The sequence below is a fragment of the Barbus barbus genome (genome assembly GCF_936440315.1).
Source record: "Barbus barbus genome assembly, chromosome: 5".
Classification (NCBI taxonomy): Eukaryota; Metazoa; Chordata; class Actinopteri; order Cypriniformes; family Cyprinidae; genus Barbus; species Barbus barbus.
In genome coordinates, this window is record NC_136733.1 from 16,458,333 (window position 1) to 16,479,059 (window position 20,727).

Here is a 20,727-nt window from a genome sequence, read left to right on the forward strand (position 1 = left end):
AGCCAATGACAGGCTTTCAACTTGTTCTAAGCCCCGCCTCGCGTGATCCGTGCGTGCGTAGAGAAGTGCTGGTTCCTAAACACAGAAGACATCGACAGTCAGTTTCCGTCAACCAGCAGCTCGCTATAGACGCAAAGGCAAAATAAAACCGTGTTTTGAGAATATAGCGCACGTGCAGATAATGGGAAGGAGTGTTGTGCACTCTTATACCGCTGTCAGCTGTGTGTTTGTCGCTCAGGCCCGTTAGGCTCGAGTGTGTTAGCTTTAGCCGCCTGCAGCTGTCGCACGCACGCACTCGCGGGGGCAAAATGGTGAGTTTGAGATTTCCAGCTTGTTTTGTAATCGCTTAAAAGGTCGTATTTGTGTGGTTGGGAATGATTGCGTAACTAGTTAACCGCATAGATGCTCGCGTCGCATGTTGCCAGATTGAGCTGTTTTTGTGGGAACGGTAAGTTAATGATACGTGACGTTCAGATCGTAGCTAACACAAGCAGCTAGATGTCGGCTGTGTGTCAAAACATGTCTTTACCGCATTTATAGGTGTCACAGACCTGTCAGTGATGCCCCACAAATACTTTCTAGGTAGCTCACTGGAGTTTGACTTGCAGTGTGGATTTGACAGCTGGATATGTGCTGCAGAGGTCGAGAGATTCAGGCCGTCATCTGCAGTCTAGAAGAGCAAATCTGATACATAACCGAGTGTACCTGCAAAATAGGGAAGCTAATCCTAAGGAATTTAACGATTATGATTTCTATTTTTTAACGGTTCCTTTACAACTTACGAGTAAGAAATGTTTGTAAAAATACTTCCCTCGGTAACGTTAGTCTGTTGCCAGTTCTTGAGGCCATTTCTGGATTCAACAGATCAAGTAACATATAACTTAGGACCTAATAAATCAGAAATACGATTTATGAATTGAATTTTTTGGTGAAAGGTCTGTTTACACAGACTTTTTTACACACTTCGTGAGGGTAGATTAATAAAAAAAAAAATGCGTGGAGAAATAATTTAAGACTTCAAAATTCCATAAAAAAAAAGTTATCAATTTTGATTTCATGGTGATTTCAAATACTGACAGGCATGGTCACCATGATTTGTGGTTTTATGAAAAGCTAAATCTTTTGCGTTTCATATGGGGGAAAATATTTTATATTTGGAACAATTTGGGATGAGTAAATAACTACACAAACATAAAATACACAATATTCCAACATAATAAAGAAGAACCCAATACAATTGCTGAGTAAATAAACTTATTAAAAATAATTCATAAAGAAATATTAATGAGAATTGGTTTGTCTCACCCCCCATCTTGTTTATGATTACAAAAATGCATTTAAATAATATGATATAATAGAATTTTGCAATATCAAGTGAAAATAACTGGAAGCAGCTGTCCATGGATGCCACATTCAAGTTGCAAAATGCATAAAAAAATAAGGTGGATAGTGCAGCAGCTAATTTCCAGAAGTAAAAATTAATTCAGTTAAATTTTTTTTTTACAATAACTTGTAAATCCTTAAAGACAGACATATTGCGAGCTATGAGGTTGATTCTGTTGAAACCATCAGCCCACATTATTTGAACTTGTTTTAAAAAAAAAAATCATGTTCAACATAAGAATTCTTCATAAAAAATAGGCCTATCCATGATTCTACAGAGAACTGTTCCCCAATCAGAGAATCGCGACAAGCAAGATAATGGCTCTTGAACATGCAATTATGCGTCACTCACTGAATTAAGTTAAATATTGATGAGATCATGTGATGAAGAATGCACGTTCAAGAGCCATTAATGCCTCTACTCACCATAATGTGAGGTTGTGTTGCATAATCCACAAACCAGCATGAGCTTGTAATCCATGCCATGCTGTTGCTCCTGCAAGTTAAGGAAAATAGGTTTCTTGATAGTGGCAAGATTTAATTGTCTTAGTTTAATTTGTCCTTTGGTGTAAAACTGTTTTTTCAGCCACCCAGAAGACATCAGGTTATTTACTGATAGTATTGTCTCTTTAATCTTTTTGTCAACTCATTCATCCAGTATTTGTTCTAGTATATGTGTGTGGCGTTTCTGCTTGTATTTCTACCTTGAAGTGTTTGACAGTATCTCTGGTTGTTTTCAACACAATTGAGTTATAGTCCTCTAATTATTCTGCAATAAAATTTGATTTTGTAATGAGTAATCCTTGTTAATATTGATATATCTGCCATTGACCGGTGTTTAGGTGCGCACACGTGTCTTAATGACTCTAAAGCAAGTTGTGAAACTTCACAGTTCAGCTCTTGTCATACATAGAAGTGAAGAGAGAACAAATAGTAAACTAATAAGACCCAAATGTTGACGTGGAGCCATATGTTAGTGCTTAGCAAACCTTTGTGCCTTACAGGTAAGATTAAGAACACAAACCGGTTCTTATTCAGATGTCAGACGTTAATCAGAATTTACTGGCGTGTGAGTGTGATTCAGTGCTCATGAATTCAATGCCAGTGTTGATGTAGGTGAACGTTTCCCTAAGCTTGAAGGACTTCTTTTTTCTCTTGTTGCAGGTGTTGTTGTTGAATCCACTGGAGAATCTAAAGACCTACATAAGTAACCGTCCACCGCTGGTCATTTTTATGGTCGGCGTCAGTGCTGTGGCGATCGCTTTCCTCACTATAGGATACTTCTTTAAGATCAAGGAAATCAAATCACCTGAAATGACAGAGGTAGGAAAGGCCTTTGCTTAGCTCAAATTTTTGAGCTGTGAACCTTTGAAAATACTTCAGAATGTAATGGTTAATAAGTAGGTGGGTGATATTTTAGTATGATTTTATTATAGTATTTATTGATATTTTAAATTAACTAATTATTTTTATATTTTCACTTTTCTTTGTAAATATTAGTTATGTAATTTGTGATACTTTTTTGTTTTAATATTTTTATATACCTTTATTTTCGTTTTATTTCAGATTTAGTCATTTTATTTTTTATTAATTGTATTTATTTCAGTCAGTCAAGGCTACATTTCTATTTATTCTATTCTGTTCAATTTATTTATTTATATATTTGAAGAGTTTATTTGCAAAAACAGAACTCCGTTTTTGAAAATGTTCAAAAATCATGTTTTTTATGATGTCATGTTTTTATTATTTTATTGTTAGTTAGCTGTATTTTTTTAGTTATTTTTTAACCTAATCAAAAGAATCCAACTGCAGTTTGATTGAGATTAATTGGAATGCACAATGAAAAAAACACGATTTTTGAGAATTTGAGAATTGTTAAAAATGGAGTTATCTGTTTTGGCAAATGAACTCTTCATATATTTATTTTATAGTTTTTTAAAATCTCTCTCTCTCTCTCTCTCTCTCTCTCTCTCTCTATTTAAATTCAGTTACCATAAATGTTTTCTACTATTAGAAGTTTGCAGTTTCTTGATGGAAAACTACATGCGTTTGAATGTATACAGCTGTATCATTTTAGTGGGGAAAGACCATTATATTTAAATAGCATGCTTCTTTTTTTTATTTTTATTTTTTAATCTAATATTACTTTATACTTTATTTCAGCATTATTTCAATTATGACAAACAGTTTTTAATAGTTTTAATTAATAATGACACTGTAGTAGACATACAGGTATGAAAATCATGTTCACCTGGGTTGGGTTGCACCAGCCATTCGTAAGTTCTTACTTAAATTAGAACGTTAAGTCCACACTAGAGGCTTAGTAACTACTAGCTAGTTTGTAAATAAATCTATAGATTATTTGGTTGCACCAGTTGTTTGTAAGGCAGGATGTAGCTAATAGTTCGTAAGCTCTCCGTTAAGTAATGCGTAGTCGCATAATATGACGTTTACCCTAAATCATCCAATAGAAACCTTCAAATACGCGAGCAGAACTTGATTAAATGCTATGAATTTGAATTTATCCTTCATTCTAACTTCCTTTGCCTCGTGTATACTAACGGTAAAAACAAATATCCATTAAAAACGATACATTAATAACAGTCTTTATGTAAGCTATTTTGTATGTAAATAACATTCAGAAACTGTAATTGAAATAAATAAGGATCAATAAATACATAAGAACATAAGAAAACATTTGTTTATTATTTCATCTGACATGCGCAACACGGACCGAAGCGCACAGAGGCGCGCTGTAGATGGGGTGTTGAAGATGCGCTAATAAAAACAAAGTAAGTTTATTCACATATTGCTTTCTCTGTTAATATGTACGTAAATGTCAGCAGCATCATATATGCCTAAAGGATTGAAGGTTGTCGGGTAAAAGAAGAGCATATTGCTGCAGTTCACTTAGTCTGCTATTTTATTCCAACCGTTACTCCTGACCAGATGCTTCCGTAAATATTTAGTTTATACGTAGAGTTACACTTCAACTAAGTGTAATGGTGCAACGAACAAATATTTAGTAGTGCGTAAGTTGTAACTTAGAGCCCATTTACGTCAAAACTAGGCTAAGTTGTAACTTGCGTACAGCTGGTGCAACCGGCCCCTGGGCGATATTATTGATCAGGATATTCCGGAGATAAACTTTACTTTGGAATTGATACATTTTGTGAACTTTTTTTTTTTTTTTCTCCCTCTAGAATTGGAACACCTTCCTTCTCCGATTCAATGAGCTTGACTTTTGCATCTCAGAAAACGAGACCCTCAAGCACAGCTTGAATGAGTCCATCACTCCAGAGAGCACCGTGACCAGCAGTCAAACGCGATCCAGCACCCAGTCACCACCCCTGCTGGAGGACCCGGGGCCGATCAACATCTCTGTGCCCATCACATTGACCCTGGATCCACTGAGGCCATTTGGGGGCTACTCCCGCAATATTACCCACCTTTATGCCAGTGTGCTTGGGCAGCAAGTTGGCCTTGCCGGTATGTCTCTATTCTTTTTTAACCTGTATGTGTTTGTTGGAAGTTTACCTTGGATGTGTGCCATCTGAGAACAAACCTCCACGTGGTCAGTGATTTTGTAAGCCGTTTTTTTTTTTAGCTGTTTTTCACATAGACTGTTTCCCAACTTGCATATTTACTAAGCAATAAGAATTTTGCACTTCCTTGATAGGAAATTACCTGTGTTTGAATGTGTAGAGCTATATTCGCCAGTGAGGAAAGACCATTAAAACAAACTCAAATCATAGATAAAGCCTGATAATAATAATGATAACATGTATTTAGCTGCTTCAGTTGAAATCATGCCAAAATAAAATTGGTCTGGCTGACTTGTATGTGTGTTTTAGAGAAAATGCATTTTCAAGATGTATATCAGTTAGAAAATCTTCCTTATGTCTGTTGCATCATGAAATCGTGTCAGTTATGTACAATTTATTATTACTTAACTTTCAGATTCATGTCTATATGTAAAACAGCCATGACTCCTCCTCTGTGGCATACAGCATCTTGTGATTGAGATCATCATATTATTACATTTTCCCCTCTCCCTCTTAAGAAAAATACATGAGAACCAATCCAAATGTCTTTATTGTTACTCGTTGAGTTGTGAGCAGTATTAGCTGAAACGGCATTCATGGATGCAAAAATTTAAACTCATATTTGGTGTATAGGTGCATCTCAATTAATTAGAATGTCGTGGAAAAGTTTTCTTCTAACTTATTTTAAAAAGTGAAACTTTTATATATTTTAGATTCATTACATGTAAAGTAAAACATTTCAAAAGTTTTTTTTTTGTTTTAATTTTGATGATTAGAGCTTACAGCTCAAGAAAGTCAAAAATCAGTATCTCAAAATATTAGAATATTTACATTTGAGTTTCAATGAATGACCACCCCTACAGTATAAATTCCGGGCATCTCTTGTTCTTTGAAACCACAATAATGAGGAAGACTGCTGACTTGGAAATGATACAGAAGACGAACATTGACACCCTCCACAAAGAGGGCAAGTCACAGAGGGTCATTACTGAAAGGGGTGGCTGTTTACAGAGTGCTGTATCAAAGCATATTAAATGCAAAGTTGACTGGAAGGAAGAATTTGGGTAGGAAAAGGTGCACAAGCAACAGGGATGACTGCAAGCTTGAGAATACTGTCAAGCAAAGCTGATTCAAACACTTGGGAGAGCTTCACAAGGAGTGGACTGAAGCTGGAGTCAGTGCATCAAGAGTCACCAATCTCAGATGTCTTCAGGAAAAGGGCTACCAAGCCACTTCTGAACCAGAGACAATGTCAGAAGCGTCTTACCTGGGCTGTGGAGAAAAAGAACTGGACTGTTGCTCAGTGGTCCGAAGTCCTCTTTTCAGATGAAAGTAAATTTTGCATTTCATTTGGAAATCAAGGTCCCAGAGTCTGGAGGAAGAGTGGAGAGGCACAGAATCCATGTTGCTTGAAGTCCAGTGTGAAGTTTCCACAGTCAGTGATGATTTGGGCTGCCATGTCATCTGCTGGTGTTGGTCCACTGTGTTTTCTGAAGTCCACAGTCAACGCAGCCATCTACCAGGAAATTTTAGAGCACTTCATGCTTCCTTCTGCTGACAAGCTTTATGGAGATGCTGATTTCATTTTCCAGCAGGACTTGGCACCTGCCCACATTGGCAAAGCTACCAAAAGCTGGTTCAATGACCATGGTGTTACTGTGCTTGATTGGCCAGCAAACTCACCTGACCTGAACCCCATAGAGAATCTATGGGGTACTGTCAAGAGGAAGATGAGAGACACCAGACCCAACAATGCAGATGACCTGAAGGCCGCTGTCAAAGCAACCTGGGCTTCCATACCACCTCAGCAGTGGCACAAACTGATCAACTCCATGCCACACCGAATTGAGGCAGTAATTAAAGCAAAAGGAGGCCCAACCAAGTATTGAGTACATATACAGTAAATGAACATACTTTCCAGAAGGCCAACAATTGACTAAAAATGTTTTTTCTTATGAAGTATTCTAATTTGTTGAGATTGGTGAATTGGTGGGTTTTTGTTAAATGTGAGCCTTAATCATCACAATTAAAAGAACCAAAGACTTAAACTACTTCAGTCTGTGTGCACTGAATTTATTTAATACACGAGTTTCACAATTTGAGTTGAATTACTGAATTAAATTAACTTTTCCACGACATTCTAATTTGAGATGCACCTGTATTTTTTTTCACTTAAAGTACCATTCAGAAGTTTGGGGCCAGTAAGATTGTTTTAAAAATGTATTTGGAAAAAAGTATTTTATGCACACCAAGGCTGCATTTATTTGATCAAAATACAGTAAAGCTGTAATGCTGTGTAATATTATTGCAGTTTAAATATATTTTGAAATGTCATTTATTCCAGAATTCAGTGTCACATGAACCCTCAGAAATCAATCTAAAATGCAGATTTGGTGCTGAAGAAACCTTTCTTATTATTGCCACTCTTGAAAACAGCTGTGTTTAATATTTTTGTGGAAACTGCAATACCCAAACCCCCCCAATCCCCCCCCCCCCCCCCCCCCCCCCCAGGATTTGAAGAAAAGACAGTTTAAGAGAACAGCATTTGTTTGAAATGGACATCTTCCATAATCTTTTGTAACAGATGTCATGTGATGTCATTATTGATCTTACTAACATCAAATATCTGAATTGTAATATACAACATATTACGATTATATTATTTCTCAAATGAGAATTTTGAACAATTCCAAACCAAATTGTTTTACAGAATTCAGCCTTGTTGGCTTTCTTTTTCAGTCAAACAGATCAGATTGGAAAGTCATCACTGTGATGTTGTTGTTTTTTTCTTTCTCTTTCTCTTTCCTGGTGTTTTGGCTGAATGTAGTCCAGTTAAAACAATGGTCCGTTGTGCACAAAGGGATAGCAGTGGGAGAGAGGCTGGAGCTGAATACCTTCTAGATATCACTTGCAGGCATATCTAAGCTCCCTTTGTTTTGCAGAACATGCTGACTCTGTGTGGGTGTGTTTGTGTCATTAAAGGCAGAGAGGCCCATGAAGAGATGAACATCACATTCACTCTGCCGGTAGCCTGGAACTCAGATGAGTGCGTTCTGCATGGTCGTTGTGAGCAGATGGTCTTCAGCACCTGTATGACCATCACAGCAGCCAGTAATGTCTTCCCAGTCACAGTGTAAGTGTCCACAAGTCACCTTACGTTTTTGTGTAAAGTTTTACTTATAAATCAGGATGTCTGTTTTTATCAGCAAAGATAAAACTAGAAAAAAGTTTAATATTCAAATGTAGTGTAGTAGTTTTCAGCAGTACACACAACAGTAGATACATACCACTTGTCTTCTGTAGGGATACTTTCAGAAGGAAAGCTAATTTTCCTGTAAGCTGAGCCAAATAAGTAGATGTGGATTATAAAAAAAGAAAAGAAAAAAAGTACAAATTGATGTATAGAATATATGCATGTTTAGTTATCAATAATATGTTTGGGATGATGAGCTCTTGTAAATGTATGTTTATATGCACAGTTTGTTAGACAAAGGCCCGGTTTCACAGACAGGGCTTAGACTAAACCAGGATTAGGCCATAGTTCAATTAGGACATTTAAGTAATTTTTATAAACATGCTTAGAAAAAAACATTACTGGTGTGCATCTTGAGACAAAACAAAGGCACTGATATGTTTTAAGATCAATCAGTGCAAGTTTCTTTCAGTTCAAACAGATGAGACTTACATTTTAGTCTAGGACTAGGCTTAAGCCTTGTCTGTGAAACAGGGGGAAAGGGGTGGTACAACTTAATCTTACCCTATTTTCCCTTACTATGTTTTTTGTATTTTGTCATATCAAATTAGGGGTGGATGATATGGAAAAAATATCATATCACGATTTTATATGTTTTTTTTTTTTAGAAATATCACGATTTTATCACGATTCTTTGTCATGTTGGTTTAACTATTTTGGTTTTACAAGTTGTCTGAGCATTACAGCCAAACTAGAAAGACAAAGCCTTTCAAGGTAACAAAAAACAAAAAAAAGACATGGCAGATATTGAGGCCAAAGTGGGCGAAGATAAAAATCTGTGTCATCATTTTCTCGTTCTTATTAAAAAATAAGAACAAAGATACACATTACAAATACACATAATATACAAATAAAACAAACAGTGTTTTATTTTCAAGTACAATAGGTGTATTTAGCAGAGCATTCAATGAAATTGAATGAACAAATATAAAAATAAAACACTAGATAGACTGATTCCTAAAGCAACTGTATTAAAGTTTTTCAGTCAAGAATAGGGAGTGATTTTTCTCTTTGCGTTTTCTTGTTTTGTTAACGTTAAATGAATAGTTCCCCCCAAAACTAAATAGTCATCTGTCTGTCAATTCTGTCATAATGTTTTATTTTTATACCATCATTTACTCAAAGTTGTTTTAAACCTGAATGAGTTTGTTTCTTCTGCTGAACATAAATGCTATTTTGAAGAAGGTGGAAAACCAAACAGTTGCTGGTCCTCAGTGACTTCCATAGGATTTTTCTTTCCTATCAAAGTCAATGTAGACCAGCAACTGATTGGTTACCCTCATTCTTCAAAATATCTTATTTTGGGTTCAGCACAAGAAATTAATAGAGGTTTGGGACAACATGTGAGTGAGTAAATAATGACATAAATTATATTTTAGGGTGAACTATCCCTTTAATGACAGTCTACAGCATGTTTAGTGTCCTGTCCCTTTAAGAGCTGCACGCATCTAATATACAGGCACGCATCTGTTTCTCTCTTAGCTATTTACTTTTATTTTAGAGATAACCAACTGAGTCTGTATGTAAACCTTGTGTGTTTTGACAGTATTAGCGCAAAAAATAAGTTAGTTGAGTAATCAGGCGCAGTTAGACAGGCTTTTTAGTGCGCGTGCTTCAGGTGTATGCGCTCAGAAAAAGCGCACGTCAGACCAGCGCGCAAATTAAACATTTAACCAGCAAGGCTTGTGTGCAAATAATGTACTTTTGCGATCGCGAATAAGTGCAGTGTCCTGTCAGAGTAACTCTACTGCTGTATGTCGTGTTGTACAGTATATAGAGACGGAGGCGACAGAACTGCAGCTGATAGAATGACCCTGTAGCATGATACTGCGATATTTCTTCAAAAGCAGATCGTGGAGACATTTTTATCATCCACGATCAAAAATCGTCATATCACACACCTCTATATCAAAATATTGTAGGTTTTCATCTCTGTATTTTCTCTGTAAGTGTGTTTGTTTGTTTGTGTGCTGAGTAACGAAGACCTCAGAAATGAATGTTTAAAGGGATTCGTCACCCAAAAATGAAAATTTGCTGTTAATTTACTCATTCTCAGGCCATCCGAAATGTAGATTTTTCTTTAGTAGAACAGTATAGAATTTTTTTTAGTTTACACCCTGGTCTTTGTTGATTTATAAAATGTAAGTCAATAGATTCTGGCACTTTAGAGTCAAAAAAGCATATATTGGCAAGACAAAATTAATACCTGTGGCTCCTGATGATATTTTGATGTCTGATGAAGCAAAATGATTGACCTGTGCAAGAAACTGAACATCAACTGTAATCCATAGACTTAGTCAAATGGTGTTGTTTTTTCTCCGTAATATTTGTTCAACAATAGGCATACTTCAATTAAAATTGTTTTTGTAATTTTTATGGCTTTGAAAACGTGCAGTCGGTTTCAGGAATCTATGGAAGAATATTCAGGACTTTTTTCAAAAGGAATTGCAAATTGTATTGTATTGCAAATCTTGCATTATCTTCTTATTTTTGCTTTCGCGAACGCACAGTGACTGCCACATTTCAAATGAAATAGCAAAGTGCATTTGCAAATGTATTTCCCATGTCTTACGAGCTATGAGCCTGTCATATTTAAATAGCAATATTAATTACCACATTTGCCTTTTCACTTTCCCTGCGTCGTGCATGTAACCTGCCAAAACTCAAATGGAATCGCAGTTCCTTTTGCATTTGAATTTCCTATGTCTTCACGGAAAGCTGTCAATCAATGTGAGTGGGCGGGACTATACTATGGGGCGTGTTTGTATTGGGAGGTGACGTCACTCACAGACGACCGTGCCGAATGATTTGATCAATGCAGGTAATCAGTAAAGGCTCCGTTAAAGGCAGCTGCCAATCAGTTCGTGCCTGTGTGAACGAACAGAAAACCTTCCTGGAACAATACAATTTTTTATAATAATAATTATAATAATCTTTTTTTTTACCCCAAATGTAGCGGTTATACCCTGCTAACAGTGGGAGCAACAACGGTACGCACAATAGGTCAATATTCACTATTACTCAAATGCTTTTCACCTGTCTCAACATCACTCACTGTTTCTCTCATTCCGATCGATGCAAATGAGTAAACAGACAGTGCACTTATGGTTTATTACAAAGAAATGTAGAAAATACATTTATTTTTAACAATTAGGCTACAACACTGTACAACATCACTGAACTAAATGATACACATATGCAAATCACATTTCTTATTAATATACATATATTAACAATAAAGATAAAAATAAGAAAGATGCACATGACAAATAGTCGTTGTAAGTGAGAAACTGTGACGAGTCGTGCAGCAGTAATAACGTAACAACATATACAATTTCAAGCAAAATGATCATATTTATTCAAGCATTTAACATTTATTATGCAGTAATGAACTGCATAAATTATAGCGATCACGAAGAAGGTCCTCTGTCCCAAACTTGTACAATAGGCTATAGTTGATACAGTATGCAAGTCCCCATCATTAGTTCTATACTGCCACCTGTTGGTGCAGTTGTGCAACTTGGAGAACAACTTTTGTTATGTTGAGATCACAACAAAAATAAAGTCGTGATCATGGGAAAACAAGAAGGAAAAAAAAAATGCATGGCCGCTTAGATCTTCCGTAGTAGGCTTATAGAGAGCGCATCACCTGCTTCAAGATCTTTTACTCTTTGCACTCCGATTGAGGCACATAAGCAAACAAACAGTGCAAATCGGCTGCACGTATTTACCTATTTGCCACCTATATCTTATTCCTATCTTATAATAGAGCACCTGCCTCAAGATCTCTGTCTGTTTACACTCCAATTGATGCACTTGACAAACCAGAAAATGCTGCTACTCCTACTCTGCCTGCCCTTGATGAGACTTCACTTTACACCAACGATAGGCACAGCTGTCACAGAACATGCCACAGCCAAGGTGAAGTAATATTAAAAATCATGTGCATCAATCGCGGTGTCCGGTGGCTGTACACAGTGAGAGATCTTGAGACTTGCGAGACGCTTTGGTACCACTGCCCATGGGACGTCTGCTCCATAACGGATTAAAACTGTTAAAATATGAAATAATACAAAATAAATAAGGTGGAAAATGGGTAGATAAATATAGATTGGCACTGTTTTTTCATCACTGTTTTACAGATTAAAAGACAGGAATAAAATGTACTGTAATAAGTGTAGAATTGCACTAGAAGTGTAGAATTGTCTGTTTACTCATTTGCATCAATCGGAATGAGAGAAACAGTGAGTGATGTTGAGACAGGTGAAAAGCGTTTGGGTAATAATGCTCCCACTGTTAGCAGGGTATAACTGCTGCATTTGGAGTAAAAAAGATTATTATAATAATTATTATTATTATTATAAAAACATTATGTATTGTTCCAGGAAGGTTTTCTGTTCGTTCACACAGGCACGAACTGATTGGCAGCTGCCTTTAACGGAGCCTTTACTGATTACCTGCATTGATCAAATTATTCGGCACGGTCGTCTGTGAGTGACGTCACCTCCCAATACAAACACGCCCCATAGTATAGTCCCGCCCACTCACATTGATTGACAGCTTTCCGTGAAGACATAGGAAATTCAAATGCAAAAGGAACTGCGATTCCATTTGAGTTTTGGCAGGTTACATGCAAGACGCAGGGAAAGTGAAAAGGCAAATGTGGTAATTAATATTGCTATTTAAATATGACAGGCTCATAGCTCGTAAGACATGGGAAATACATTTGGAAATGGACTTTGCTTTTTCATTTGAAATGTGGCAGACACTGTATGTTCGCGAAAGCGAAAATACAAACGATAATGCAAGATTTGCAATTGCATTTGAATTGTCACAATTTATGTGCCCACATGTGGAAAACGCAATTGAAAATACAATTCCAATCCCTTTGCTTTTCTCCCCTGTTTTCCTTTCCATGTTTCAGCGTGCTGTTATGAAAACGCATCACAGTGGGATCTCTCTCTCTCTCTCTCTCTCTCTCGCTCTCGCTCTCGCTCTCGCTCTCGCTCTCGCTCTCGCTCTCGCTCTCGCTCTCGCTCTCGCTCTCGCTCTCTCTCTCTCTCTCTCGCTCGCTATAGTGCATAACTTAGTTCACTGACTGGCTTCTGGCAATTGAGTCAAAAAAAGCATATAATGGCAAGACAAAATTAATACCTGTGGCTCCTGATGATATTTTAATGTCTGAAGAAGCAAAATGATCGACCTGTGCAAGAAACCGAACATTATTTACAACATTAAACGGTCCAGAGTGATGTCCGGTTCGCAAAAGAAACATTCTTTTGAGCCTGTTGTTTTAAGTGAACTGGATGAATCAGTTAACTCGAACTGAAGAACTGGGTTGATGATAAGAGCATGCGTGAACTGAGCATTTAAATGAAGAGGAGATTCACCATACCTAGAGATTGGCATGGTTTTATTTCAGTTAGCCTAATAGCTGGTTTGATTTGCATTGAGAGGTGATCTTATGGAAAGTACTCCATGCCAATCTCTAGGTATGGTGAAGGCTATGTGATGATGTGGGGCTATTTTAATTCCAAAAGCCAAGGCAACTTTATCAGGATGCATAGTATCCTGGGTCCATGAAGTAACTGGCCTTTAAAAATAAAAATCTGCCTGCCTCTATGGGAATTTAACATAGGGGTGCCCAAACTTATGCACCCTGTATTTTAAGGAAGAACATTTATTTTTTTACGATACATTATTCATTCACAAAGAAAATTGGTGTCCGTAAAGGTTGGATTTTTCCCAATTTTTTTAATTAAGGCATTAAGTTCAATTTCCAAAAGATTATTTTTTTTATTCCTCTTTTTAGTCAACTTTAGCATGGGTGCCTAAACTTATGCATAGCACTGTATATTGCGTATATATTAGGGCTGTCAAAGTTAACGCGTTAACACAGATTTATTTTAATGCCACTAATTTTATTAACGCGTGATTAATGCAGCCTGCATTTCCTGTTTGACCCGTGGCCTAGCCGGTAGTTGGAGAAATGGAGATTCACAGTGTTGCCAACTTAGCAACATTGTAGACCCCTTTAGCGACTTTTTTTTTCCCTTCAAAAAAGTGCCCAAACCTTATTTAGTTTCTGAGACTTGCCAGTACTGCCGTGTGAGGTCTTGCTTTCCCAGCACGCGCACACCTCTCTCTCTCTCTCTCTCTCTCTCTCTGTCTGTGCGTTTGCATTGTTCAGAGAGCAGCGGAGAGGAGCAGCGCTTTCAGTTAAACACAGATATTATGTTGTCTGACAACAGAAACATTACAATATATCAATGAGAACAGTTTTATTGAGGATTTAGCTGCATCAAAATACAGTATGTGGGCACAGAAAGACAAATAAATGTAATAATAAATAATAAATGTACATTTTGCATATTCAGAAGAAGTGAGCTGCCCTGTCGTGCAAAAATGTAAACAGGTTTGTATAAGTAAATTGCTCAGTACAAAGAAATAGAAGTAATAGGAACCTGGTATTTCTTTTTTTCATGTATCTAATAGACATATCTATGACCTTTGAAACATGTCTAGTCTTCATGCTCTATTGCCCATGTTGATTAGAGTATTAAAAACTTGAAAAGTATTAATTTAAGGTACATTTAGAACATATAAAAATGTGTAATTAAGTTGCGATTAATCACAAGTTAGCTCATGGCAATCATGCGATTAATCGCGATTTAAATATTTTAATCGATTGACAGCCCTTGTGTGTGTGTGTGTGTGTGTGTGTGTGTATGTATATATATATATGTATATATGTATATGTATATGTGTAACATCATTGCATGGTTACATAAAGAAACTGATGAATCCGTTATTTGAACCAGTCCATTGAAACGAACCGTCTGAAAGAACCAGTTAGTGGAAAAGATTCTCTGGACTTGACTGTTTGCCTGAGGCTGTGAATTAATGTTGTAAATAATGTTTAGTTCCTTGCACAGACCGATCGTTTCGCTTCGTAAGACCACAATATATCATCAGCAGCCACATGTATTAATTTAGTCTTGCCTGATATGATTCTCAAGTGCTGGTAGCTACTGACTTGCATTTTATGAAAAACCAAGGACCTTGATTCAGCTAAAAATAGCGTTTTCTGTTCTATTGAAAAAAAAAATATATCACCTACATGTTGAATTTCCTAAGGGTGAGTAAATTTTGGGCAAACTATCCCTTTAACTGACCCAGACAAGGCTGAGGCAAAACAAAAAGAACATACACAGTGGGCACATGGAAGAATTGGAGCATAGTGCAAATTTGTGTCACATATCAGAGATCTTTAAGGGAGTTTCCTTCATCTAGAACGAGTAATTCATACCTTGTTTTGAAAATCTTCTGCAGGCAGCCACCTCACTGTGTCCCAGAGACCTACAGCAATGCCACATCCTGGTACAAGATTTTCACTACAGCACGAGATTCAGACACCAAGTACACACAGGAGTACAACCCGTTCTGGTGTTACAAAGGTGCCATTGGGAAGGTGTATCACACACTGAATCCCAAGCTCACTGTCATCGTTCCAGATGTGAGTGCTGACTCATCTCTGTGTTTTTTTTTTTTTTTTTTAAATACCTTGTGAAAGTACAGTACTAACAGCAGGCAAAACACCCTAGCAACGACATAACACACAAATGCATAGACCCTGTTTATACCTGGTATTAGGATACGTTTTCCAGATCACAAGTGGTCTGCCGAGATGCATTATTGTTTGCACCTGGTTTAAAACATGCCTCTTAAATGTTTAAATGTTTAAAAAACATTTTGAACACAAAACTGAGAAATGTTTTTGTCAAAGACTATGTCCAAACCGGATTCAGAAATAAGATCAAAACATAGATGGAGTAGATCACTTCCATCAATAACCCCCAAAGTTTGCACAGTCTTGGTTTACACTTTCTGGGTTTACATTTAATTCAGTAAGGTTTAATGTTTGACGATCATGTTATTTTACATATGCATCTGTTTGTATACGTGTTTGTTTGTGCTGCTTTTTCACTGAGTTTTGATCCAGACAATTATCATTACATTTTTGATCCAGTACTCTTTCAGAAAATGTGTAATAGCACCTCCCACTGTATAACAGTGAAAACACTGAAAGCCAGACATTTCTGTCAAAGGGAAGCACTGTCTCATAAATGATGAAAAATCCCATCAGTGCTGGAGAAAGAGTTAATCTTGTCCACTTGTGATTAGATCAATGAAAGCTCATTAATACCAGTAAACAGGGCCTCAGGAACCATGTTGTGATTTTCTGAGAACCACCCACAACACCTAGCAAAGGGTTGGGCAAATGTGTACTATGCATTATTCAGTACAGTAATACATAATACAGTATTCACATTATAATATACTAGTATTAAGAAGTGCCATTATTTTGCTGTATCACCCTAATCAGACTGATACCATGTAAAAAAAAAAAAGTAATCTGTGACCATATGGGTACTGGTCACAAATATTCCCTTTTTATCACTTTGAAGTATTATACAGAATATGAACTTTATTGTTATTTCTTTTTTGTACATTTTAACACAGAGGCAAGTTGTGTTTTGCAGGTTGTTATATCCTCATTATAATTCAAGAGTGCGCTCTCTTTCCTGATAGGACGATCGCTCTCTCATTAACCTGCACCTCATGCACACCAGCTACTTCCTGTTTGTGATGGTTATCACAATGTTCTGCTATGCAGTCATCAAGGGCAGGCCTGGCAAAGTTCGACAGAACAACTCAGATTTCTGTCCAGAAAAGGTACGACTTGGTATATGAGATTTATTAATGTCGTCATCCAGCTCCCAACAAACGTGTACTAGTTGAATGCTAAAAGTGCCTGTTTATCTCACAGGTGGCCTTGTCTGCGGGATAAATGGAGGTGAACATCTGAACCGAAGCATATCGGAAAGGGAAGTGTGAAAACTACATGTTGCCTACTGAACCCAAGAGAAGGGTGCAAAAAAAAAAAAAAAAGAAGCTCTGTGAATGCATTACTCTGCAATGTTGGGTCACTCCAACCAAAGACTTTTAAGTGCCTGTATCTACTGTGTAAATAATGATAGGACTCTTAAATTCAGTACAGAAGCAGTCTGCCTGAGCTTCCCCCTGCACCCTGTGCCATTCTGTAAATGTTCAGTATATCCAGTATCAACAGAGGACGGTGTTTGGCTAGAAATGTTCCGATGGGGAATATCACCTCCACTAAATCTGATCCCTTTTCACACTCGCTCTTTGTGTTCTTGATCAGATCACTTCCTATGACATTTAATTTCTCTGGAAGTGACCTTTGCCTTGTCATTCCTCTTGTGTCTTTGTCTTAACTGACCCTTTCATATGTGTCCATTGCAGATTCTGCAGTGGCATTTATTTGATTCCTCTTTGAGGATGGACAGATGTGTGGATCTCTGCCATGTACCGTGATCAACCTGCTGGTCATGATCTTTGGACAAGTTCCACTAGAGCTGACAGCAGGCTTCTGTATGACACGCTTCTTTTATCATCGAACCCACGCTGGCTTTATTGTGAACGTGTCTTAATGAGATGCCCAAGTGGAAGTTGACATGCTTGAATAAATTCCTTTTAAAAGCAAATAAAAACACAAAACATCTTACTCAGAATGTCACCATGTTAGTGAGTCGAGATAAAATGCCTGTTCTTGGATCGATGGATTTGTTTGTTGAAATCTAAATTAATGCAATGATTAATGGCTTTGAGCTTCATGTCTCTATTTCTGGACACTTCAAATGAATGTATTTGTAAAATCAGCAAATTAACAGCAGTGATGCAGCATCGATCTCTTGTACATTTAACATTGTAGTTTTAAAAAAATGTAAATCATTATTGTAGATATTTTTTGTAATCGCATTACTTTCCAGTTTTGTTTTTTACAAAACCGTCATCCATTGTGTTTCTTGCCTTTTTGTTTCGTTTCATGCCTCGTTTGATACTTAAGCAATGCTTCTGTTTCGTTTTAATCTTAGTGCAATATCTTTTTGCCTTCCAAACCTTTAGTTATTTTTATTGTCATTAGGTTTTCATTTCCACCCAATGAAATGCATATCATGCATCATATTGCATGAGATGTATTATGAGAGAATGCTTTCCTAATCTATTCTGTCTAGTTCAAACTTTTAAGCATCTTTGTCCTCTCCACCTACAAAGTTTCACTGCTCTTTATCGACCAACCCATTTTCCCATCATGCCTTGCTTAGTTACGGCCCTCTTAAGCTGCATCAGTCACGGTTCATCAGCACACACCTTCTTTCGCCCTATATTAAAGCCCATAATAAACAAGCATCTAACCACTAACGTGCCTTTGCACTGTCTCACCCATGCTTGCCACCCTGTCTTTGACCCGTTTCCTCCTTCGGTTCAACCTGCTGTATTCATTTTGAGTATGTACTGCTCACACTGACTTCCTCCCCATTTCATATCCAATTCGGACTCAAAACTACAGTAACGGTTGGGAAAGAGTGGAATTCATTTGTGCTTTTTCTGCTGATGCATAAGTGCAAACACTTGTTTGTTTTACTCGCCAAATCCATCCTACAATAACTAGTTTGATAGATTTTCAAGTTTGAAAAAAAAATGCTAAATGATGCATTGAAACCTCTTTGAATAGCAATATCTTGCATTTGGGGCGTTTATATGTACGTTTGACTGATGCATTTGGGGCTTTTTGCTCACGTCTGGTTTCTTTTTGGGATCGTGTGATGAGTTCAAACCATTCTGATGGCTGTAGGAGCCTTTCTGATAGTGAGTGCATTCTGCTTCATAATGCATAATTTCTGCGCTCATTAAAGTTGGCCTTTCAGTGCTGCTGGAGGACAATGGAAAATGACAACAAATTCCATGGATGCTGCCTGATGCTCAGATCATATTGATCTTCTCCCTCATCCTTCCGTTGGGCTCGTAGCATTTGAGTGAAGTGTATTTGTAAGTGGTAGAAGGTCCTTTCCTTGTCTGAACTTGCGGTGCAAACTCTCGCCGGTTTCCTCGTGTTGGCGAGAGATGTCGCGAGCCCTTTGACTCGTCATGATGCATGATTGTAAATGTTCTACCTGCTGACCTGTTTGTATGAGAACAATCCCTCTGTTTTTGTTCTGTTTGTAAGATATCGTAGGCACATGCTTTGCTGAATAAAATCTGAGAAAACTGACTGTGTGTTTTGTCTTAAGAACAATTTCATGCACTCTTAAAGGTGCTACACGATGCCATAGAAGAATCTTTTTGTCTAAATGGTTCCATAAAGAACCTTTATCATCTGAAGAATCTTTCGGTTTCACAAAAGGTTCTTTGTCGTGAAAGAAGGTTCTTCAGATTATAAAAAGGTAAGAAAGAGATGTTTTTTTAAAGAACCTTTGACTGAATGGTTTTTGGAACCAAAAATGGTTCTTCTATGGCATCGCTGTGAAGAACCTTTTAAGCACCTTTATTTTTAAGAGAGTGGTTCGAGTTTTTTCTTGCTTCATGATAACACTAATCTAAAATTGTTATTTGACTCTAATCTCACAGATCAAGTTTAATAATAAAACTATGTAACATCCATTAGTGGAAAATGGAAAGCAAGATATTCTGGGTTTGCTATTGAACATGTCAGAAATTGAAGTGGTTGGTTTTGTGTGGAGGGCATGACAGATGCACTCTATTCTGTTGAAGGCCATCTGGGCGTAACTAATTGCATTTTCTGTCAATAACGGATTTGATTGCTGCCGCAGCCGGTTTACCTGAGGAACTAGAGCCTGACATTTCAGCATGTACTTTCTACTTTATTAGATGAATAAGCAACAATATACACATTTAAAGCAGTTTAAAGAGTTTTTAAAGCAGTCATTAATCAAGCGATTTATTGTTGGAACAATTTGTCACAAAAAGCACACAATTTGTGCATTTGTCACTTTTTTTTTTTTTTTTTTTCCAAAGTTTCTGTAGAGACATAATTTAAAAGTTTTGACTGAAAATAGCTATTGATATTGCCCAGGGAAAAAAAGTTCATGCATGTTGAAACAGATTTTTTTATTTAAACAATAAAACGATAACACAAAACAATCAAGAAATATGTAATGGAGTCATACACTGAAAATATCAGTCAGTTCTTTTGGTCAACAAATATGTTTTTTAATGTTTTAAGCATTAAAACCAAAACTCTACAATAGAAATTCTTAAAATTTTTACTTTCCATTTAAAGTCTGCTTTCATTATATAATCGACTTTTATCAGAATGTGTTCCAGTGTGGTTTTGTGTTCACTTATTTTTACAATAGCTTAAATATGTTGAAATTGAAAGGTTGTTTGGATAATAAAATTCACAACAATCACACATATTTTAATAAACATTCAAAACCACAGCTTAAAAAACACTTGTGTGAGATTATTTAATGTTTTGATTATTAATGTAAGGAGTATATAATGCTTGTATGCTCACCAAAGCTGCATTGATGTGAAATATTATTAGAACCCTGGAGAAAAACAAAACAAAAAACAGCTTAAAGCAGCTGTAGCTAGTCAGGCTGATTTTAGCTGGTCTCCCTGCCTGGTCAATTAGTTTTTTATTTTAATATATTTTAA

The 20,727-nt window shown here is 36.8% G+C and overlaps 1 protein-coding gene across 1 annotated transcript; it reads left to right on the top strand.

Annotated features, from left to right (window-relative positions):
- The first annotated feature begins 35 nt into the window (after positions 1 to 35).
- LOC306869252 (transmembrane protein 248-like) lies at positions 36 to 19,319 on the top strand. Its single transcript, XM_079415937.1, has 7 exons — positions 36 to 311; positions 2,548 to 2,706; positions 4,587 to 4,872; positions 7,911 to 8,061; positions 15,514 to 15,697; positions 16,774 to 16,917; positions 17,012 to 19,319. The coding sequence occupies exons 1-7, from the start codon at positions 309 to 311 to the stop codon at positions 17,030 to 17,032; spliced, it is 948 nt and encodes a 315-aa protein (XP_079272063.1). The 5' UTR covers positions 36 to 308; the 3' UTR covers positions 17,033 to 19,319.
- The last annotated feature ends 1,408 nt before the right edge of the window (positions 19,320 to 20,727 follow it).